At 38.0% G+C, this 24,220-nt stretch overlaps 2 protein-coding genes across 10 annotated transcripts in view; one reads left to right on the top strand and one right to left on the bottom strand.

The window, feature by feature from the left end:
* Nucleotides 1–1,514: 1,514 nt before the first annotated feature.
* On the bottom strand, nt 1,515–24,163 carry mmel1 (membrane metallo-endopeptidase-like 1). 2 transcript variants are annotated; one of them, XM_058373513.1, is made up of 23 exons: nt 23,347–24,163; nt 20,191–20,354; nt 19,931–19,960; nt 19,556–19,618; nt 19,240–19,401; nt 19,070–19,150; nt 16,631–16,726; nt 15,620–15,738; nt 15,413–15,478; nt 15,181–15,315; nt 14,191–14,280; nt 13,977–14,113; nt 13,015–13,108; nt 12,799–12,927; nt 11,913–12,011; nt 10,574–10,657; nt 10,375–10,478; nt 9,749–9,807; nt 8,965–9,084; nt 7,510–7,643; nt 7,199–7,360; nt 6,938–7,014; nt 1,515–6,316 (listed from the first exon to the last, which is right to left on the bottom strand). In XM_058373513.1, the coding sequence occupies exons 2-23, from the start codon at nt 20,345–20,347 to the stop codon at nt 6,217–6,219; spliced, it is 2,298 nt and encodes a 765-aa protein (XP_058229496.1). In that variant the 5' UTR covers nt 20,348–20,354; nt 23,347–24,163; the 3' UTR covers nt 1,515–6,216. The 2 variants fall into 2 exon arrangements, with proteins under 2 accessions (XP_058229496.1, XP_058229495.1); XM_058373512.1 differs by having other exon boundaries at nt 20,191–20,357; nt 23,347–24,162.
* Nucleotides 15,126–24,220, top strand: part of LOC131342514 (uncharacterized) — a 43,991-nt gene continuing 34,896 nt past the window's right edge. For 7 of the 8 annotated variants that reach the window (XM_058373504.1, XM_058373505.1, XM_058373508.1 and 4 more), the window contains exon 1: nt 15,126–15,300. The gene's annotated coding sequence lies outside the window, so the exon portion shown is untranslated. Of the gene's footprint in view, nt 15,301–15,400; nt 15,519–24,220 lie in introns of those variants that run through there. The other variant, XM_058373506.1, reaches the window with a different exon arrangement.

Here is a 24,220-nt window from a genome sequence, read left to right on the forward strand (position 1 = left end):
ACTTCAAACAGTTCCACTCAGGATGCAGACCTTTTATTTCTGTTAATCAAGACTCGGACTCTGACTCTGCCGCTGACTCTATGTTTACTCGCTGCATTTAAAAAAAAAAAAGATATATAATGTAATGTGTGTGAAACGTCTGACCCCTAACCTGCAAAATATAAGTAATTTCAAATAACTAACCAAATTAATTAATTCATTAATTACATTTTATTATTATAATAAATAATATTATTATTTATTACCTGCCTATTTTACCTGTGTATTTTTTTTATACTATTATATTTGTTTAATTAATTAACTGGTTAGTTAGTTGGGAAATTAAATAAGTAAATCGGTAGTTAGTTAATTAATTCATTAAACAAATAAATAGACAGGTAGGCAAGTAAAACCAATTAAATAAATAAATAGTTAAACAAAGAATTAGGCAAAAAATTTTAAAAGGTAGCTAAATAAATATACAAAAATAATAATAACAATATTAACAACTAAACAATAATAATTATTATTATAATTATAATAATAAAATGTCTAGAGTAACATCACACTCATATTCCATTCACCTCAAGAGTGAATTATTATTATTAATAATAATATAATAATAATAACAATATAATAAATATTATTAATTATTATTAATATATTTTTATAATTATTATTATTATTATTATTATTATTATTTTGCAGGTGAATTCACTCTGATGTGTTGTTATAAAATTATAATTTTTTTAAATAAAATAAAAAAACAGTGGTTAGTAAGAGTGATTTTTTCCCCCATCACAAACAAAATAAGAAAATATTTATTTACATGTTATTATAGATTTTTATGCTACTACACGAGGGTGATCTCTCTACACTATTTGAGCGATTAAAAATAATCTATTCCCTTTAAGTCGATTCTTCTTCTCGTTCTGCTCGGATTAATATCCGCTGAAATGTTGGGTGTGTTTTTTTTTTGTTTTTTTTTCCAGTGTTCTGCAGGAAAAAGACAGACTACTTCAACTGTGCTGTGATTTTCTTTTCTTATTAATTAACTATTTATTATCCTTTTATACCAAATGAACTGAATCTGTAATAAATCTGTAATAAATAAATGAATACACATGAGATTTCATTTAAGTGACCGAGAAATGTGTCTGGGATTTTTTGTTGGGTTTTTTTCTCGCTGTTTTCAGATCAAACACACAACGAGGACATCAGATGGACGGCTCATGTTGGACGTTTGGGGGACAAAGTTAGGGAGGACAGATTAAGATGGTTTGGACATGTCCAGAGGAGGGAGAGTGAGTATATTGGTAGGAGAATGTTGGACATGGAGCTGCCAGGCAGGAGGCAGAGGAAGGCCAAAGAGGAGGTATATGGATGGAATAAATGAGGATATGAAGCTAGTGGGTGTAAGTGTTGAGGATGCAGAAGATAGGGATAGGTGGAGAGAGATGATTCACTGTGGAGACCCCTGAAGGGAAAAGACGAAAGGAGAAGAAGAAGTTTTCAGATCAAACACACAAACCACATGAGATTTGTAAATGTTTATTATGCATATACATATCTTTATCCTAAAATATCAAGAATCTAAGAGCTATTTTTCTTCGGAATATTGAACCATATTTACGGGGCTGTGTAGGATTTTAAACAGTGATCAGATCAGCAGATGATGAGACAAACATTCAGACTTCATGAACATCATAAACACACACACACACACGTGACCTGAATGACTTCAGCCATTACGTTACATTAAAATTCAAAGAGCTTTTCAGTTTCCTTTTTTGTATTTTTTCACAGCAGGAGAAAAAACATACAAAAGTATTCACATAGCAGCATCTGAAATTCGTCTGGATCGACCTGGCCGATGCGTGGCGATGAAGCTGAACCGGATTCGGTAAATTCTCTGGATTTTCATGGCTTTTAATGCACTTAGGAGGTGCGCATGGTTTTAACATGCCATACCATTCAACATGCATGAGATTGTTTATTGTTTCGCTTATTAACAAGAAGACTTTCAATAAATGCGTAAGACATTGAATAATCCACACAAATCCATTTATCAGTACACAAAAGCATTCAAGAACTCTTCATCGTACAGATATATATAGTAGCAGATATATTTATATATAAACAGGATTGTTTAAGGTCCACAAAGTACAAAACAGCTCAGATTCGAGCCTGCTTTGCGAAGCCGTGGCATTTTAAAATGTAATCAGCGGTTCTTGGCACTGAATGATGTTTCTTTTTGTATAGATGATTCTCTCAGACTCTTCGCGTGTTTACTATGGATGTTGATGTACGAGGCGAAGGATAAATTGTAGTTATAGTTAATAGTTACGCTGAGAGATCACCTAAAATGATCCTTCATATGACTAACACTTAAGGCTGTAGCACACACACTTAATAAAATACTGTCCCTTTCCCTGGCTGAAGTCTGAACCCATAGAAAAATGCAAATACAGACGAGTGACCAATTAAAGGAGAAAAAAAACAGCAATTATTTATATTTTCTGGTTTGGATTGGCTTCGAACTTACATCGAAGCATCACTGATTATTAATAATACTGCAATAACAATAATTATTTCGATCATTTATTCTGTGATGTATGAATCATTTCTATCCTGGTGGGTGTGGCCTCTTCAAGGATGACTCCACCCCCATCCACAGTGATCATAGGGATCAGTGACTGGTTTGATGAGGATGATGTAAATGATGCAACACACAACAAGTGACATCTGAACTATATAGAAGTTAGCTGTTTTAGTTATCTGAATTATCTGAGCTCTGTATAAATTACGTATGTCACAGGAAAGCGACAAAACCAAGCTACTGACTCGACTGATCGACCCTACGGTCTGTCAACACAAAACAAAACAAAACACATCTGCAAATAAACAAGCGACTTATCACATGATAGTCTGAGTGTAGGGTTAACACGGATCTCCATCATCATCAACCACCAGTGGAAGAACAGTGTTCATCATCACTCATGTACACATCCAGAGACCGAAGCTGTTCTGAAGGTTCCTGCTGCTTTTTCTTTTAATTTGTCACTCGTCTGTGCACCGTCCTGTGACGTCCAGCCCAACATTTATATTTCAGATTTATTTTAAAAGAGAACTTAAATGCAAAGTTATCCAATCACTCACATTATATGATTATTGTATATCAGATATAAGATTATTAAGACTTTTTCCTGGACATTTTTAATAAACTGATTTGCTCTCCTGCCAGATCATTTTAAGATTAATACATAAAATGTGTACAAATGTCCAGAAATAGTTTTATCAATCATTATGGTGAGGAATAGATTAAAAAGCTATAATAAATTATATGATTTCTAAATATAATTATAAGGATTACTAAAGCCTAGACATTTTTTCTTTGTACATTTTTCTTTTTTACAAGTTTATCATAATTTGAAAGAACTATTTTCATATATTATTTATAATAAGAAATATTAGACACGTTTGAAGAGTTTTTTTTAAAAGTGTAGCTCAATCACCTATTACATTTGTGACTTTTTTTAGCCGAGATTTTTAAAGAACCCAACGCTTTCCTGTTTATCGAGTCTGAACCCTCGTAACCCAGCCTTCCCCTCCAAACAGTACAAGCCATTATGGTCCTGTAGAAACTTGGCTAGCAATAAAGCTTCAAAGGCAGATGTGAATATTCTGTTAATCAGAGTCTCTGTGATGAGAGATAACAGTCATAAATTAATGGTCCATGGCAACCAAATGTGTTTTTTCCCCTCCTTGTTTATTGACCGGACTGATCTTTCAGAGCTTTCTCGAGGAGCTGCCCGTGTCCCGGCAACGTTTGATCTTTTTTCTGATGCTCTCCAGGTTCTTTTTTCCCTTCTGTCCGTCTCGTTTAGTTCTGCTGTCATTACCGGTTAATCAAGGTGAAAGAGAACAGTCTGTGGCCCTGACCACTTCTCTAATGAGGACGCTATCTCGGCGGAGTGGCCTTCGTCTGCTACGCTTCGGCTCACCGCCTCCCACGACTGATCAATTTAAGAGATGGAGAGGCTTCACTTCACCTGCCTGTCCTCCTCAGAGCCCTCAAACCTCATTCCCCTTCTGATACCCCTCACGCTGAGATGCAGTAAACTAAATGTGCCTGATTTAGCAATGCCAAAAGCAGTCGGCTGTGGATTCCGATTCTGATAAATGACTCCGCCTGAATGTCAAATAAACAGCGCTGTGGTTGACCTGCTGTGCGGGAAATAGATCACAACTGACTGAGATCAACATGTGTGTCTAAAAATATTATCATATAGGTCATCAATGAAAAATATTCTCATTATACGGACAGAACGACTGAGAAACCTCGTGGTTATCAGATTGTTTTTCTTCCGAGGTAAAGACCAATGCTCTGATTTAGATTAGCATTCGAATTTAGAAATCATGAGCTGATATAAATTATAATAGTAAAGGCATGACAAAGCACTTTTATAATTGCTTAAAGATTTTCTATGCAAAAGAGAACTTTCCCAAAATTCTGCCATAGCTATTAAAAATGAATTAATTTAATTTATTTATTTAATTTTGTTTAATATTCGAACATTATTGGTTATAATAGTAAAATCTAATTTTATAGCAAGATACGCATGGTTGTTTATTCATTTAAAGATATTTAAAATAATCTGTGTAGGGTAATAGATACTTATTTAATACACATTTAATGCTTAAAACACTACTAATAAAGACCACTATCATCTATAAATATCTATAAATACAAATTAATGATATCCACCAGCTTTCCTGTCAGTACAAACTGCTAGTTACTGCTAGAAACATTTCGAGGCTTTTATTTGTCAGGGTACAATAAGATTTAAATATATGAGGTTTTTATATCCTCGGTGTTTTGGTTGACAGAAGACAAACTTAAAATATACTATAACGAATGTTATTCATCACTACTGCTAATATTAAGTTAGCGATTTAGCTAGTCGATTTATGCTAGCAAGCTAGCTTGCGTTTGTCACAGGGAGATGCAAGCAGATTGGGATTTTACTATCAAATTTTGACTCATGATCTTATCCTAAATTATTATTTTTTTCCCCTCATGAGAAAACTTCTATTATCAACCACAAGTATGTTTTTTTCGCATTAGCAACGTTAGCTCGCTAATTAGCAACATTAGCTCTCCGATTAGCGAGTTAGCTTAGCATGCAGGTTCAGTAGCTAGCATGTCAGCCTTATCATTTTCGAAATGGGTTTTTTCACTCGGTTCAGTTTAGTACCTAAATACTAATAAATGTATAAACTTAGTCTCAAATCTTTGTAAATAGACACAAATTCTCTAAATAAAAAGATTTGACCATCTAAAATCTTATTTATTTTTAATTTACTGATTAGAAGCATAAACCCTGACTACTTTTACGACCTTTTTGTTATTTAGATGCTACCTGTTTGGTACATTAACTAAATGTATTCATTAGAATAAAGCTGTTTTAAGAAATTATTTCCCACAGATATGTAAAATGTGATGATTAAAGCATCATAAATTGAAGTCTTTAAGTCTTTCAGGTCACTGTTTGACCTGACGGAGGCGCTATAGCTCACATTCACAGCTCACCTTGAAACCTTAATCTTAATCCTAAATCATGTCATTTTGTCCTGCAAATAAAAATATTTCTTTCTTTATTTGTTTTATTTTATTTTTCGGCTCCACAGTGACGTTTTAAGGCTGCTAAAAGAGACATCCGATTTACTGGGTTTTGATTCTAGCCTAAAAAGAAAAAACATGTGGGCTTCAAAGCCTTGAGTTTTTGGCTGGTTGTTGGATTTTGTAAAAGGCTTAATACTTTCTTTCTAAAGCACTCACCACATTTAAAGCCAGCAATACACATTAAAAATAGACAAATCTGTCAGAATATTAGGAAACGTGTCCACTATCGAAGGCGGCAGCTGTGTATATCGCGTCTGCCTCTTAATCTGGACTCAATACAGAATGATAACACATGACAGAAGAATATACAAATATCTTAACGAGTGTCTCTTTTCCACCCCGCCTTCGTTGCTTACTCACATAATGACTTTTTTTTTTAATGACTCACAGTTTTTCTAGTTTTCATAATAACCTCCTTCTTATCTCTTTCGACAGACACAAGGCATACAGTATATATTATATGTGTATTATATATATATATATATATATATATATATATATATATATTGCTGCCTTGGTGGAAATACTGAAGGCTGTAAGTTCCAATCAGACTACCACACTCTGCACTTCTCTTCTGGGTTCATCGGAGTACCTTTCTGGCACTGGAACGCCTCGGAAAAGGCTTCAAAATTCTGCAGGGAGCCCAAGACCCTAATGCCATGAGACAGGAATAGAGGTGAAATGATCTGGATCATTATTTCTACACACAAGCACATTATATAACATACATAAATTGAAAAAGTCACGGTTTATGCGTAATGAAACATTGTGATTCTGTTATCTTTTCCATTAACCTTTGTTAACTTTTCCATTTCTAGGTATTTAATGTCTGTGAATCAGTTTGGCTCACTATTTTATCAGTTATTCCTTTAGCTATAGCCATAATCTGTCATTCCTTCAGCAATCTTTCTGGAGGTTGATAAGACAAAATAAACCTACAGCATTTCTTCTTATCAAGGAGGAATCATAAACTCCACTGTCCATAACCTCTGTTCATAACTGTTATGAAGCTTACAGAAAATATAATCCATTTACATAGAGCTCCTACTGTATAAGTCCCTTTGAACAAGTTATTACTGTAGAAACGATAACATATCAGTAATATAAACCTGTGCTACTGTCAAAGCTTCTGTTTGAGAAAATTAATCAACATCTTCTGACCAATCAGGATTGAGAATTCAGCAGTTCTGTGGTAGAATGATTATGTAAAGTACAGGCTACGTTCTGTTTATCATGCATGGCTCAGAGTAAGCTTTATATGGAGGAATTTACCTGTACTCCAGAGGACTGTGGGGGTCGGTCTTGATGGACTGGATGGCATATTCAGGACGACAGGCTCCGCACCACACCTGAGGAAGGCATTACATTATCACTAAAAATAACCTCCTTCACATTATAGGCATGTCTTTGTGTTGGTTGTGATGTTCTAGCTTTGATTCAATTAGACATGACGCCATTTATCTGATGATGATTTTCTTGACTTTCACTCGTTCATCTCCATCCCGTCATCTTGAATTACTGCCTGTCACTCACCTGGGCAAAGTTGAGGAAGAAGAGCTGCTTATGGTCCATGTCCAAACCAGGAAGACGTGGCTCCTCACCTTCCCTCTCCACCCACTTCATGTACGCTTTGTACGCTTGCCGAACTCCTCCGTTATCAGCGATGTTCTCCCCCAAAGTGGTGATGCCACTCACCTGGACCAAAGAGAACTTCTCAATCTCACACCTGATCTAATCTCCAAGCTTTCAGTCTTCTAAAGGTGTCAGTGTATGCCAGTGAGACACTAAAACTAGGGTTTAATCTTCTTTTATATATTAATGCATTTAAAACAAACGTTAATTACATTTTGTCCTCCTGCAAGCTTCCAGCTGAATTTGCCGTACTGCTGCACCATGCATTTGGACTGTTCCTCAAACTGCTCTGTGGAGAAGTTGCTCCACCAGTTGAACATGTTTCCGTCTTTGTCGAAGTTGCGACCTGCGCGAGTGAAGAGCGTGTGAAAGCGTAAGGTAAGTTATTTCCACATCCATTAAAAATCATACAGCTGTATGTTGTTGCTTAGAACAGAAGAATACACAATATACACTGACATCTGGCATAACATTATAACCACCTGCCTAATATTGTATTGGTCCCCTTTTGCCGCCAAAACAGTCCTGCACTGTGTATTCTGACACCTTTCTATCAGAACCAGCATTAACTTCTTCAGCAGTTTGAGCAACAGTAGCTCGTCTGTTGGATCGGATCACACGGGTCAGCCTTCGCTCCCCATGGGCATCAATGAGCCTTGACCGCCCATGACCCTGTCGCCGAGTCACCACTGTTCCTTCCTTGGACCACTTTTGATAGATACTGACCACTGCAGACCGGGAACACCCCACAAGAGCTGCAGTTTTGGAGATGCTCTGATCCAGTGGTCTAGCCATCACAATTTCGCCCTTTTGGTCAAACTCAAAGCTCAAATCCTTACGCTTGTCCATTTTTCCTGCTTCTAACATCAACTTTGAGGACAAAATGTTGACTTGCTGCCTAATATATCCCACCCACTAACAGGTGCCATGATGAGGAGATACTCAGTCTTATTCACTTCACCTCTCACTGCTCACAATGTTATACCTGATCGGTGTATGATATTTAAAGTCCCTCACTTGGTATATACATAAAGGTATATACAAAAGTATTGTTACCTTTCATGAAAATTATTTTAGAAAATAAATATTATAGTATAGTTAAAATTGTCAACTGGAGGTTACTCACCTGCCTGAACTTAAATAAATAAAGTCCAAGTTATTCAGTGGAAAGTCACATTTCTGACTCTCTTGAAAGAGTGAATATTCTTTAGCAAGTGCTTAAGGGTTGGAAAATAAAATTTTATATTAAGCAGAGTATGTCTAAAATCTAAGTCAAAATTTACATGAGGAAAGTTACTTGTGTTCAAGTCAGTACGTATATAAGCTGATTTTCTCTTACAGTATTCAGGTTACGAAAATCAGAAGCAAAAGTTGACCTGCCGCCTCAAAAACGTGAGCAAAGTGTAAAAATGTAGTAAAAACTTCGTTTCAATTCACATGGAGTCAAGGTTGATTTTTTAAACCTTATAAACTTGAGTTCAGTAAACTGTCATGAGAATTGGAATTAAAGTGAAGAAATATGACTTCATGGAAATATCATGTTTAAACTCAGCTCTGAATAACCCCTACAATTTGTTCCAATACTTTTGGATGTAGCTGTCAGTCTGGCTAAGACTCATGAATTTGTTGTAAATAATCATAGGAAAAATTGAAGGTTTGTGACTCGCCGTGGTCATCGAAGCCGTGAGTGATTTCGTGTCCTATAACCATTCCAATTCCTCCAAAATTTAAGGCCTGGAGCTGCTTCTCACTGAAGAAAGGAGGCTGTAAAATTCCAGCAGGAAACACTGAAAGACAGAGAGAGTGATAGAGAGAGAGAGAGAGAGAGAGAGAGAGAGAGATGAGATGATAAGATCAGCTGAAAATAAAAATATCTGTATGTTTGAACCATTAGTGTTATTGCTGAATGCAGAGAAACGCATTAAAGATTGAATATTTTCTCCATTTCTCCCACAAACCCTCTGCCTCCAGCTGCCTCTCTGTCTCCAGAATAGCAATTTAGCTTGAAGTGTTTCCCAGAATGTCCAGGAACATTAAAATGTGCAATCTAAGAGTAATTATGTGGAAATTACTCCAGCTGAAAATCTGCATAATCACCCGGCTTTTGCAGTCTATGTATTAACCCAGCATGAATAGCACGCTTGCCGTGCCTTGAGCGCATCACTTTTAGCGACAGCTTTGTGTGCGCTGGAGCCTGAAACTAGCTTTATATTATCTGCGAGGGGAAAAAAAGCCTTCTGTGCATTACGGACATTATTTGCAGCGAGCTAAAGAGGCATTCAGACGGAGGACACAACTATCGAGCGAAAACAAATTCCTCTTTAACTGTGAGGTTGGGGTTTAGCGCTGTAAGTCTGTCAGCTCGTCTGCTTTTTTCACGATTAGAAAGTTCGACGTCTGGCTGAAAAAGAAATATTTCGGTATCTGTGTAAAAAGTTATTGTGAACTTACCGATCTGATTTCTGTTGTGAGAGTAAAAAGCGTTGACCACAGCAGCGCCGATGATCCACCTGATAAAACATTCACACCATGAGGCTACAGATGGATGGAGAAACTGTACAGTTATGTTATGGGGCTGTGGTGCATTCTGCTTCTTCCATATAAGGTTATTTTTTTCGCATATATTTTCCAACTTACTCAGTATGACGTAAATCTTTTTTATTTATATCTGTTCAATAACAAAGGCTTATTTTTCACCAGCACTTTCCTAGGATTTTTCACAAGAACTTACTTGACTGGAGTGTCTGAGCTATCCATGGCCAAGTGCAGAGAAAACAAAATTAGTCCCACCCCCTGGATGGGAGGGGCTTTCAGTTGTCAGTCACAGCGACACTAGCCAATTGTGTGTCTGTGAGCTCATGTATGTGGAAGAGGGCAGATAACGCTTTCAGGATAGCAGTGGCCTTGTTTTAATGTCTCAGAGAAAACACATGTTTGCCTTCACTCTTTCTCAAATAATGGAGAAATCCTTAACTTAAATTTTTCTCTTTTAAAATGCACACTGGCAATGCTGCTGAGAAAAAACCCTCCTAGTGTGAAAGCAGCCTGATGTATTAGTGTGTTTTCCTGTAACCCACAGTTCTGGATCCACAGGTTCCCGAAGCTTCTTGTGAGCTTTTTGAGCGGTTGCTCGAAGGTTTTCCAGAACGTTCTCGAAGTAGCTCTCTTCACTGAACTTCAGCTGTAGGCATAAAGCACATGTACATGAGATTATTTACTTAAACTATATTTTATTTGAAATGAGTAACTTGACATAAGAGAGTCTTCAGCGCTTACGTGGATGTACTCCTGATCCAGCTTCTCGTTGTCTTCTTCCAGGATGTAATCGGGATAGCCGATTTGCTCAGAGATAGCCATCGCCTGAAACATCAAACGTTGTGTACAATAGAGAGTTTATTCAATACAATACAACCCCAAAGGATGCCGAACAGTCTTAGATTTCAGAAATTAGTTTGTCTTACACGTGATCACACATATATACCGAATGTAACTTGACAATATTCAAAATTCCACCAAATTAATGAAAGAGAAATGATAGAGACGATGAAATCCCAGGGCTTTTGTCTAATACTAGTCTACAAAGCCTCTAGTCTACTCTTTTTGATTTAAACTGTTAACCCTGTCACAGTCCAGTTTAGTAAAATAATCACTGAAAGCGTAAAGAGATTCTGAATTATTTATAATTACAGTTTACACCGATCAGGTATAACATTATGAGCAGTGAGAGGTGAAGTGAATAAGACGAATAAGAGATGATCTCCTCATCATGGCCCCTGTTAGTGGGTGGGATATATTAGGCAGCAAGTCAACATTTTGTCCTCAAAGTTGATGTTAGAAGCAGGAAAAATGGACAAGTGTAAGGATTTGAGTGAGTTTGACGAAGGACCAAATTGTGATGGCTAGACCACTGGATCAGAGCATCTCCAAAACTGCAGCTCTTGTGGGGTGTTCCCGGTCTGCAGTGGTCAGTATCTATAAAAAGTATCCTAAGTTGCGACTTACAGGACTTAAAGGATCTGCTGCTAACATCTTGGTGCCAGATACCACAGCACACCTTAAAGGACCTAGTGGAGTCCATGCCTCAACGGGTCAGGGATGTTTTGGCAGCAAAAGGGGCACCAACACATAATGTTATGGCTGATTGGTGTATCTTCCATATTAAATGTTCTTCTCTAATTCATAAACTTTCTAGTATTTTCTAGTGTAATTACTATTTAGTTAAAAGTTGTTTTAGTTAAAAAGTTTAGTCCAAATTGCTCACAGCTGAAGTTGTAAACTTACATTAAAGTACTTTAAGCACTTTGAGTGAGCTTTATAATTATTAAGAACAATCAGAGTCAGAGACATGTGGCTTTCATACAAAAGTTTGCATCCTTGAAGTTTTAAGTTAGGAAAATTGAAGTTTATTTTTAAAAATGATTTTAAAAGATTATATGACTGACAATGAGACAAAGCTGTAAGAAGTCAGGGTGATATCCAGAAATGTTAGAACCAAAATTTGCAAAAGAAACAAGCGATAGACAAGCCATAGAACTGGACAGACACTCAAACCCAGGTCTTTTGTGTTACTTTATTTGCTTAATTGCTGAATTCTTCTGTCTTATGACCGTCTCACCTTCTCTCTTGCTTTCTCTTTGGACTCATCGTCCATCCAGTTCAACTCTTCCAATGTTTCCACATAAGAATCCTGAATCTTTCTGATCAGTTCACCAACCTGGAGGAAGAGGAAACCGGTTCAGTAGCAAGGAAAGTAGAGTAACGCTCAAAGAAATGTTCATCACCAGCAGCCTCCAGCAGGTTTAAAGCAAGAGTTTTACAGAAAACAGTGCATTCAGTTTATTTTTAGATACACTATTTTTTATTAGTATTGCTCTTTTAACACTAAACATTATCACAGAGCCGCTTTACAGAAATCCGGGTGAGGAATTTAGATTGCTGGAATGAAAAAACACAATAAGGAAGAATATAAGGAAACAGACAGACAGACAGGCAGGCAGACAGACAGACAGACAGACAGACAGACAGACAGATAGATAGATACTTTATTCATCCCAATGAGAAATTTACAAACTAAGGATATAATAAGGAAATAAGGATACAAAAGGAAAAAACACAATACTCAAATGATTCAAGTCAATCAAAAATTTCCCAAATCATGTGCTGAATTGTGTTCATCATCTGATGAAACCAACTTAGCAATTTTTGGACATAATTTTAAAAAGTAATATGCAGAAACCAGCAAAAGAACCCATTCCAATGGTGAAGCATGGTGGTGGCAGCATCACACTATAGTGCTGCATCTCTAAAGCTGGGGCTGAGGCTCTGATCAAGACAGAGGGAGTCATGGGAAAATTCTGATCGACTTGAATCATTTGAGTAAAGGTTTCTTTTCCTCATTGTGTTTTTTAGCTCTAAATACTTCTTCTAGTATTACTACTAAAGATCTGAGGTATTTTTTAACATCACAGGGTTGTGTAGAGTGTCTTTGTCCTTTGACTCACCATGCGCTTGCTTTCTCCAGCGAACGCCTCGCGTACGTACAGAGCCCCGACTGCGTTCTCCATGTTGTTCTGGACGTAGCGCACACAGTCCCTCCAGCGAGCCTCCTCCACCGTGGTGCCGTGTAAAGCCTGAGCATTATGATGTGAGCATGAAGACGGTGCAGTGAGACGTGTACAGTGTGATCAGAGTGCTGTGTCTGGGCTGCAACCTCTCACCTTTCTGTAGTGAGCTCGGACGTCTTTCATTCGCCGACTCAAGCTGCTGACTCGCTCCATGATCAGCGTCCAGACCAGATAATTCTGTACAGTCCTGCATTAAGTTTAGAAAAAAATACAGACACCTGATGAACAGGTACTAGACAGGTGAGTCTAATAAACACCACAGAACCACAGGAAATTTTAAACTTCATGAAGACAAGCAGATATTACTGAGATAAAATAAGATAAGATAGGATAAGATAAGATGAGATGAGATAGAACTTTATTAATCTTGAAGGAAATTCTTGTCAGAGACTGCTTTATATAACAAAAAAATAAATAAATATAAATGCAATATAAATAAATGAAATATATATATATATAAATATAGAGATAAAATATTGATGAAAATAAATGAAATAAAATATTCTATATATACAAAAGTATTTAAAGTACAAAATAATAGTGAATAGTAATCGATTAAAAATAATTAATAATACCCCGACTTTTTATAATAATTAAAAATAATATTAATAATAACCAAGTAGATTTGAGAGATGTATAGAGATGTTTTTTATTAGAAATCATCTTGTATTCGATTCATTTCTCAAACTTGCCTAATTATATTTTTTGTATTATATGGTATTATTATTGTGCTCATTAAATATTTTATTTAAACCTTATTGTTCATGTGCAGGCCTTTAATATAATATATATGTTAATTATCCATATTATCCTTATTTTTCCATTATTATTAGTAGTAGTAGTAGTTTATGTACATATTAGGACACTTATGATGGATCTCATTAGGATCTCATGGTGATGTAGAGTCATTTTTATTAAGAGTGCCAATAATTGCGGAGCTGACTCCAGAATTACACCCAACCCGTTATTATGCATTCAGACTTGTTTCCATTTTAATAAATGTGAGTTATTAAATGCAGATTACAGAAATAGTCGATCAGAGCTACAGGTCTGACCTGCGGTTGTGTCTAGACAGCACGCTGTCGAGCTTCTCGAGGTAGGGTGAGCAGTAGACCACGACCGGCTCATCAGGCTGCACAGTGATGCTAACGCTCGCCACGATGCCCTGGATGTAGCGGGTCCAGTTAAAACCCTGACACAGAGCCAGACAGACACAGCGTTACACCTCTGTCTCCTCTCTTACTCAGCAGGTTTAACTCAGAAACTCACGCCGAGGATGAAGGTCTCCTGTACGTCCCTCAGAGTCATTTTGTTGTAGAGCACAGTGATGTCGTTGCGTTCCTCGGCCGGAGACGATGCCTGAGTGAACGAGACAAAAACGTTTCACTGCCTTTCCTCTGAGCCAACATCTATAATATTATTAATTTATAACATAATCCTGATTTTTGGATTCTGGTTGGACAGAAGGTGTGATTTATTTTTTATAAATAACAATAATGCAGCTAAACATCAGATGTTTATATTAATGCACACGTTACCATGGCATACGCTGTCGTTTCTATAGCAACTGCTTACACAGACTTCCAGTAAAGCCGGTGTCGTTATTTAACAAACGTCATGTGATGAAGCAGTTGGACTACTGGTCAGAAGGTTGAGAGTTTGAATCCCAGGTCCAGCAAGTTGCCACTGCTGGGCCCCTGAGCAAGGCCCTTAACCCTCAATTGCTCAGTTGTATAAAGTGAGATAAATTGTAAGTTGATCTGCATAAGGGTGCCAAAATGCCAGAAATGTAAATGATACATATAGAACGTATATGGAACATTTATGGAAGGAGACTCCAGTGTTAGTGCTTTGATGCTTAGTTTTCAATAATTGTTATGATTGGATAAAAAGTATGTCATTAATTCAGTAGAAATTTTAATGAATACAAACTGCAGTGGTATAAGTGGAATAAAACACATTAGTGTGGTAACAGTCACTCTGTTATTGATTAGTGTCCTCTAACAACACGACACGCAGTGTTTTATCACTTCCATGGCATTTTATTTAACCAACATTGATTATATATCACATAGTGAAAAAGGTTTAATGCAATTAATGGAAATCTGCTCCATTTTCCATTTTAAGTGAGTTTTCAGCAACACTGGAGTATTCCTTTAAAGATTCGTTCACTGATGTTTCACCAAAAGAGTCGACTCGGAATCACTTAGGAATCGCTTTCAGAATAACTCGAGCGTTGCAGATGCAGATGTGACTCACATTAGCGATGTCTCTCTCCAGCTCCATCACTTGCATCATCTCCTCCCACACGTGCTCATCGTCCTGGGTGAGGTTCCTGTCCTCCCGTACTATTTTCGCCATGGAAACCATGAACTGCAGGTAGGCCTCACGCACCTACACATACAAACAATGCTGCTCAGCCCTGTAATTATCACGTTGGGGAGCGAGTGGATGTTCAGATCGCTGAGAAAGACATGGTGTAGGTTTTTACCTTTTTGTAGTTGCCATCGTTGAGGTAATAATCTCTTGAGGGCATTCCAAGAGACGGCTGGTCAATCTGCGGAAACGGAGAGGATTAGCGGCGGCGCTCTGGTACTGTACGTTTCATTTTCTGTATCATAAAGTTTATTGAATACTGGCTTTAAGTGGCTATAAAGCTGCACAGGAATAAACTAATTCAGCAGATCGTTTTGTTTACGTGAATGATGTGGCGGCTCGAGTCTCGATCGTCAGGCCAAACGAACATTTCCAGCAAAACCTTTTTGTTGTAATGAGAGTTTAGGGACGCCAGCATGTGCTCCAGACTCCACGACTCCTCTGTGAGCACAAAGCAACAAATAAAACAAATAAAGCATTTTTAACATTTCTGCCTTCTTATATATACATATATATAAAATCTAGCCTGCTGATCAGGTACACAAACAATCAAATCTTTTTATGATTAGAAAAGTCACAATCACATTAATGACGAATAAATACAGAAATTTTCGATGTAATAATATATTATATAAATCATATTATTCATGGGATTTTTCACCGTTTTCACATTTCATGTGGTTTTTAAACATGATTCGTTTTTCGTTTTTCATGTGATTTTATACATTATCATAATTTGTTTCTTAATAATTATTTTTTTATTAAAATAAAAAACTTTTTTTTTTCAGATTAATTTCTCCCCACATTATTCATATAATTATATTATTTCTTTTTTCTTCTTTTTATATATAATTTCTTTCGTCTTTTTTTTCATATCATTCATTTATTTATTGTCACATAGAATTTTTTCTTTTATTTTTTTTCACAAGTCATGTATTTTCACTTGTGAACTTTTCACATATAGGATATATTTATTTCGATATTTATTTATGACACATTATTCACGTGATCACACACGTTCCCTGGAGTCCACATGACATGACATAAAGACGTGAAATGCTGGATTGGAATTTGCACTGTACATGCTAACTGTGGTTTTATTTAAAAAATACTATTTAAACATCATGTAAAAAGGCCAGATCTAGTGCGAGAGGAATCTGACTGGTCCTGAACCCATCTCTGGTGGAGCTCTAACCTTCCTAATTAATCTGCTTCTTATCATCTCGCTGAGACTCCAGCCTGGATGCTATTGTTTTTATCTCATTTAGCTGAAACAGAGACACTGTCATCTCCTATTGTGTAGACTCAGAGGGGGACACAGTATCTATGGTACCTGCTGTGATGTTCCAGTCCTCAGAGGCTACCGGCCAGTCACCAACACTGTCGATGAGCTTGAGGAGGGGCTGCGAGTCACGCTGCTCGATCACACCTGCAGGGGGCAGCAGTATGATCGATTTACACTTCAGGAATAAACTTAGTGCATCCTTTTTCTGTCAGGAAACTGACTGCGGTAATAACGCTCGTTTAAACGCTCGTATAAGACGACTAGAAAATCTTTACAGAGCAGGTTTTGGAGCACCTGCACCCTGATCTTTAATTTTCGATCTTGCTCCTTCCTGAAATTCAGCCTCACCCGCTGTGTGGTTGCTTTTTGATCATTAATCTTTGATTTTCTCTGGATCTTTCTCTTTTCCTGTAATTTAGCTTCATTTGACGTGTTGTTGCTCTACTATCCTTTTCTTCCCTGGTTACTAGATGATTTCTGCCTTTGCCTGGGGGTTAGCATCTTGTATTTTATTTGCTTTTTTGCTGTTGGTTTGTTTTTAGCATTTTTTTCCCTCCTGTTTATGCTGATCGGTGAAACATCATCTTTTTTTTCTCAGAAAAGCTTACTCTTATTTTCTGAGCTCAATAATGAAATCAAGCTTCACTGAAATTAGCTTAGATTGTGTTAGCCATCTAACTACAAATTTCAGGTCAAAAATCATATTTATGAACATGGCTTTAAAAAAAAGCTCCTGTTATTTTAGCAAGTATAAATTATAAAGTTAGCAGCAAAATTTATTAAAAATAATGATTTCATTATTTGAAGAAATACTCAGATAAATCCTGTCAGGTTTGCTTGAACTCATTAGCTGGCTAGCTTTATCCGTGAGTATTATGAATATTTATTGCTATTAAGTTAACGTTTGCTTTAGCAGTAAAGATTATAAACAAGTATTAACATGAATTAGGGAGAAAATCCTCTCAGAAATCCTGTGAGAATTTATGTTTGCTAGATGGCTAGCTTTATCACTGAAGCTTGTGAACATTGATGAATATAACCTCAACTTCCGCTGAGAAATCCTGTCAGGTTAGCTAGAGCCGGTTAGCTTTATCAGTAAAGGTTATGAAAATGTGTTATGACTTCAGAAGCCTCTAAGAAATCCTGTGAGGTTAGCTGATGTTAGCTTGCTGGTTAATAATAACAGTAAAAATAATTTATTGACATGAATTAAGTGGGAAAATCCTTTCAGGAATACGGTGAGGATTCATATTAGCTAGATGGCTAGTTTTTTCGAGTAAAGATTGTAAACATTTATAAATTGAATCCTTTTAGCATTCCTGTCAGGTTAGCATTAACATTTGAGGAAAATGACTTAAAATAATCAGAGTTATCCTGTCAGATTTGTCAGATGTTAGCTAGCTAGCTAGATGTCTAGCTTTAGCAGTAATGAATATATTTAACATAATGACTTTAAATCACCATCATGTTAGCTAGCTGGCTAAAATACAACGTCTTGCATAAGTATTTAATCACTTGATCTTTTACTTGTGTTGTGTTACAACCTGGAACTGAGGTCAACTTAATTTGGAGTAAAACGCAAACCCTGAGTGAAATTTGTGCAGAACTTAGTCTGGGTTTGTTTTAATAGCTCCTTGTTTTTCATGATGATGTATTTAGGTATGTACAAAAAGACTCTCTGGAACTGATCTATTTATGAGTTAGAGGTTTTACAGTTAAGGGGGATGCATATATATATATATATATATATATATATATATATATATATATATATACCGATGAGGCATAACATTATGACCACCTGCCTAATATTGTGTTGGTCCTCCTTTTGCTGCTAAAACAGCCCTGACCCGTCCTGCACTGTGTATTCTGACACCTTTCTATCAGAAGCAGCATTAACTTCTTCAGCAATTTGAGCAACAGTAGCTCGTCTGTTGGATCAGATCACACGGTCCAGCCTTCTCTCCCCACGTGCATCAGTGAGCCTTGACTGCCCATGACCCTGTCGCCAGTTCACCACTGTGGACCACTTCCTTGGACCACTTTTGATAGATACTGACCACTGCAGACCGGGAACACCCCACAAGAGCTGTAGTTTTGGAGATGCTCTGATCCAGTGGTCTAGCCATTACAATTTGGCCCTTTTGGTCAAACTCACTCAAATCCTTACACTTGTCCATTTTTCCTGCTTCTAACATCAACTTTGAGGACAAAATGTTGACTTGCTGCCTAATATATCCCACCCACTAACAGGTGCCATGATGAGGAGATACTCAGTCTTATTCACTTCACCTCTCACTGCTCACAATGTTATACCTGATCAGTGTATTTATGTCATATATCATAAGTGTTAAAAAAAACACAATTTTGTCTACATTCCAATTCCAGGTTGTAAATCTACAAGATATGGAAAAAGTTGAAGGGGGTGAAAACTTATGCCCGGCTCTGAGATCGATGCCCTGCACGATGAAGACAAACAGCACTCACTCTCATTCATACACGATCTGTAGAGCACTTTGGCTTTCTTAAAGGCTTCCCGGTCACGTCCATTTTGTGTCTCCAGCACTCCTGGAGCCAAAAATAACCCAAAGAGAAGAGAAGATTAAATGAGATTATGTTTTCGTTCTGAGTAAATGGAACACAAAGGTGACACTGACCCTTCAGCACGATTTCTAACTCGTCCCTCAGGATGTTGAAGACGCTGTGGAGCGAGCTGGTCTCTGGGATCACGTGCCTGTCCAGCCAGCCTCCGCACGCGTACTGGTAAAAGTTCTGGCACGGGTCCACACTCTGGTCCATGTTCTGCAGTAACCTTGCCGCTGGGAGAACAGCAGTGCAGTGAGGGAAGCGTCTCTCATCCTTGTATGAATGCCAAGTTTCATCCAGAAACCTGGCACTCAGCACCATGTACAGATAAAATACACCGCTCTGAAGAAGTACACCATTTTATTTATTATTTATTATTTATTTCACCTGCAGTGACACAGTCCGGGGTGGTGCACATGGCGGCGTCAGGGTTCTTGCGATACTCCAGGCCTTAAAACAACATCACGACTTAAATCTCATAGCAATCCATGTGTAGTCCAAATAAATACTGTCTTTACCACATAATTTCCTCAGAAACTAGAGTTCCTTCGTCAAATTGTGGTATTAGCTGTGAGGCTAAAATCTACCAAAAGCTTCACAATGAAACTGTTAGCATCAGCTTGCCTTGTGACATCTCATTCTGGGAGAATTTCTAAATCTGGCTTTACTTTGTTTGTCGAAGTAATAGACTGAATGTCTAAGTGCTAGCTAGCTAAATCATTAGCCTAGCTTTTTAATGAAGGTAACCATTTTTTAATATACCTTTCGATGCACCGTTTCTATACGAATGATCTGTGAAAACAAACAAAAACATGAAAAAGCACTCATTAAAAAGTGTTTTAATCTTAATACATTAATAATTGGGGTTTTTTGTGGGGGGCAGGTTTATTTGCATCAATTATTTAATTAGCATCTCAGCTGTTAGCGCTCGTTACTGTATGTTCTTTCTCTATAAAGAATTTGTTGCACGTTTTTGAGTACGTTAGCATAGCACATAAATCATGCTAATGTTTGCGTTCCACCTCTGAGCGCTGAAGCGTAAAGCACGACCAGTCCAGCCAAAGCGCAACTCATCAGCAGCAATATAACGGACAGTCCGATCTCCACTACGGTCCAGTGATGCTTCCTTGGCTTGGTTGTTTTCTCCATTATATCCATTTGGCTCTCGGATTTTCCCATTCTGTGACTGCTGAAAAGCACAATTTGAACATTTGCTTACGTTGTGTTGTGTCTTTCACGTTAGCTTATGCTAACATTTTGTCTTGTTTTTTATGGTTCGTCTGGCTGTATGCTGATTGCTAGCTAGCTAAAAATAAAACATCAAACTGGCGACAGTCACAATGTGGAAATTAATACATGATTCAAATTAGATCAGAACGGGTTTCTCTTAAGTAAAGACTGTTCTTAAATCTAGTTTATTTTATCAGAGACATCAGATTTGATTGGATACAGCAGCTTTCCACACTGCCAGTCTGATGTCTTGGTTGTTGAGACAGCTTGCTGGTTTTGCACAGACAGTGTGTTGTGAGGTTTGCGGCAGTTCTTTAGTTCTTAAGTGTGATTTGGGACAAAAACCAGTCTGATCTACATGAAGCCCATCTGATCTACACAAAGCCAGTCTGATCTACATGAAACTACTCTGATCTGCATGAAAGCCAGACTGATCTACACAAAACTAGTCTGATCTACATGAAGCCAGTCTGATCTATACAAAACCAGTCTGATCTACACAAAACAAGTATGACCTACATGAAGCCAGTCTGATCTACATGAAATAAGCCTGATCTACATGAAACCAGTCTAATTTACATGAAGCCAGTCTGATTTACACAAAACAAGTCTGATCTACATGAAGCCAGTCTGATCTACATGAAGCCAGTCTGATCTACATGAAACCAGTCTGATCTACATGAAGGCAGTCTGATCTCATGAAACCAATCTAATCTACATGAAGGCAGTCTGATCTCATGAAACCAATCTAATCTACATGAAGGCAGTCTGATCTACATGAAACTACTCTGATCTACATGAAACCAGTCTGATCTACATGAAACCAGTCTGATCTACATGAAGGCAGTCTGATCTACGTGAAACTACTCTGATCTACATGAAACCAGTCTGATCTACATGAAACCAGTCTGATCTACATGAAACCAGTCTGATCTACATGAAGCCAGTCTGATCTACATGAAGGCAGTCTGATGTCATGAAACCAATCTAATCTACATGAAGGCAGTCTGATCTCATGAAACCAATCTAATCTACATGAAGGCAGTCTGATCTCATGAAACCAATCTAATCTACATGAAGGCAGTCTGATCTACATGAAACTACTCTGATCTACATGAAACCAGTCTGATCTACATGAAACCAGTCTGATCTACATGAAGGCAGTCTGATCTCATGAAACCAATCTAATCTACATGAAACCAGTCTGATCTACATGAAACTACTCTGATCTACATGAAACCAGTCTGATCTACATGAAACCAGTCTGATCTACATGAAGCCAGTCTGATCTACATGAAACCAGTCTGATCTACATGAAGGCAGTCTGATCTCATGAAACCAATCTAATCTACATGAAGGCAGTCTGATCTCATGAAACCAATCTAATCTACATGAAGGCAGTCTGATCTACATGAAACCAGTCTGATCTACATGAAACCAGTCTGATCTACATGAAGGCAGTCTGATCTCATGAAACCAATCTAATCTACATGAAGGCAGTCATGTAGGAGTTACATTTAGCCACACCCAGGAAACTCCATAAAAGGTAAAGTCCAAACAGAGACGGTGTTTACAGCGCCTCCTCATGGCCATGTGTGATAAATCTTCCACTAATGCAGCTCAGCCATCGCAGCAAAGACATTTACCAACTCTTCCTCCTTTAATAAGGTGCCATTACTGTTATCCTGGAATGTCTAATTTCAGATCAGTTTTTGGGATTTGTGTGTAATGGAAATAACGTTAAGCTGGACGACGTGATTCGTGTAGAAAACCTCAGCGACAGTTATACGATTTAATGCCATCAATGGAGATTCACCATGTAGCCTGTTGTGTAACTTCACACACACACACACACACACACACACATGCAATATTTCAATGTATTTACTCCTGAGGTTTTTAGCGGTTTGTGTAATGGAGGAGCTTTTCTGCTGGATGTTAAATAGCCGAGGACGCGGCGTGCTGACGGCTCTCTGGTGTCGGCGATAAATCAGGCGCTGTGTGCCTTCAGCTCTCGTTAACCCGTGCTGATGAATACTCATGGACACACTTATGCCAGCAGCGTGATGGATGGATGGAAGTGTGTGTGTGTGTCTGTGTGTCTGTGTGTGTGTGTGTGTGTGTGGATTCGAATATGCCAACACCAGCCAGTTGATAAACACAGTGCTGACTTGGTCCCATGCCAGAATGTGACATCTAGCAATTTGTCTGATGTGTGTGTGTGTGTGTGTGCGTGTGTGTGTGTGTGTGTGTGCGCGTGTGTGTGTGCGTGTGTGTGTGTGTGTGTGCGCGTGTGTGTGTGTCTCCGACTGACTCAAATTTAAAGGATGAGCGAGAATTGCTTTATTTTATCCAGAAAGTTACATAACTCTCAACATAAATCTCAATCATATACAGTGGCCCATGTTCTGTATAGCGCTGATTCTGATAGATAGCCAGTTCTCTGGGTTCTGCAGCACATGACTGTGTACAAGTTCTACAGGTTTCTTAGAAGCTTCTCCATGTCGATTTGAAACGTCTTAAACTGCATCGCAAAGGAAAGGAAATACCTAAAGGACCTGGATTTGGATATGAAGGTCGAATAGATTTGTGGAAAATATTTTTAAATCAAAATGAATTTTGATTAGATTAGATTTGAAAATATTTGAAGGTCCTCATTGCATCAACGAAAGGACACGTGAACGTATACGACAGACATTTATATCTAAAAGTAAGCATTCAAAACGACAGAAGGAGAAACATGCATTGTGTTTATCATCTGTTCATTATGCAATCATTTTGTAGAAAATATATGATAAAGGAAATGTTTCTTCTATGAGAGAGAGAGAGAGAGCGAATCCTCTCCTGAGTAACAGGTCATTCTGTTTGAACACCACCATGTCCTTCAGCATGACGACAAATCGCATCTACTTCAAAATTCACAAAACTAAATTCAGAAGCGTTCTTACCTCAGTTTTTTTTTTTTTGGGCCGACCCTCTCTGGACGCCTTTCAATTTCTCCAACACCCCTTCTAGGTTTTCACCCAGAGCTGGTGTGTGGAGAAATGAAGCAGCATGCAGACGGCTGGATGCCAGTGGGACTGTGTGTTCCTCTGAGGGAGGGAGCATAAAGTGAGGGAAAGATGGAGTGATGGAGAGAGAGAGAGAGAGAGAGAGGGAGAGGGAGAGGGAGGGATGCTGGTTGAGCCCCAGTGTGATAACAAGTCATGAGAGCCTTCCCTCAGCATGTAGTATGTGTAATATGTACAAAGCACTAAAATACTGCAGATGGAGTGAAGTCTTTCTCACATTGCACTAAAAGCTCGGCTCATTAAATCCAAGAGCGGGAATCCGCCACATTTCACTGACGACTTTATTCACCTCTGCAGCTCTAGGTTAATCCAGGTCGGCCTCATAAACCTGGCCAGGTGGAGCCAAGATTGGTGGGAAGTCAGATCGGCTCGGTTTGGGGCGCGGAAACCCGGTTCTCACCGGAGTCAGATTGAAATGGCACGGAGCCAAGGCTCATTCCCGCTCTGATTAACCGCTGTAATTAACGGATATTAGACGGAGCAGGCGCCGGTGGTGCCGGCCGGGCCAGGTGATCAGCAGTGATGCGGAACCGCAGTTTCACAGCCCAGCTGTCCACATCACTTAGTCCATCATAACACACACACACACACATATTGAAGCAGATAAATGCTACAGACCAAAATAGCAAGAGAACAATAGGGTACGTGGGTCAACAACTACGATGGCTAATCGTGCGAGTCCATTAAAAAATCATTTCAGCAGCCTAATGAGTATAAAAGCTCAGGCATGTGCTGTATTATTATTATTATT

Source organism: Hemibagrus wyckioides, linkage group LG21 (assembly GCF_019097595.1).
Source record: "Hemibagrus wyckioides isolate EC202008001 linkage group LG21, SWU_Hwy_1.0, whole genome shotgun sequence".
NCBI classification, from domain to species: Eukaryota; Metazoa; Chordata; class Actinopteri; order Siluriformes; family Bagridae; genus Hemibagrus; species Hemibagrus wyckioides.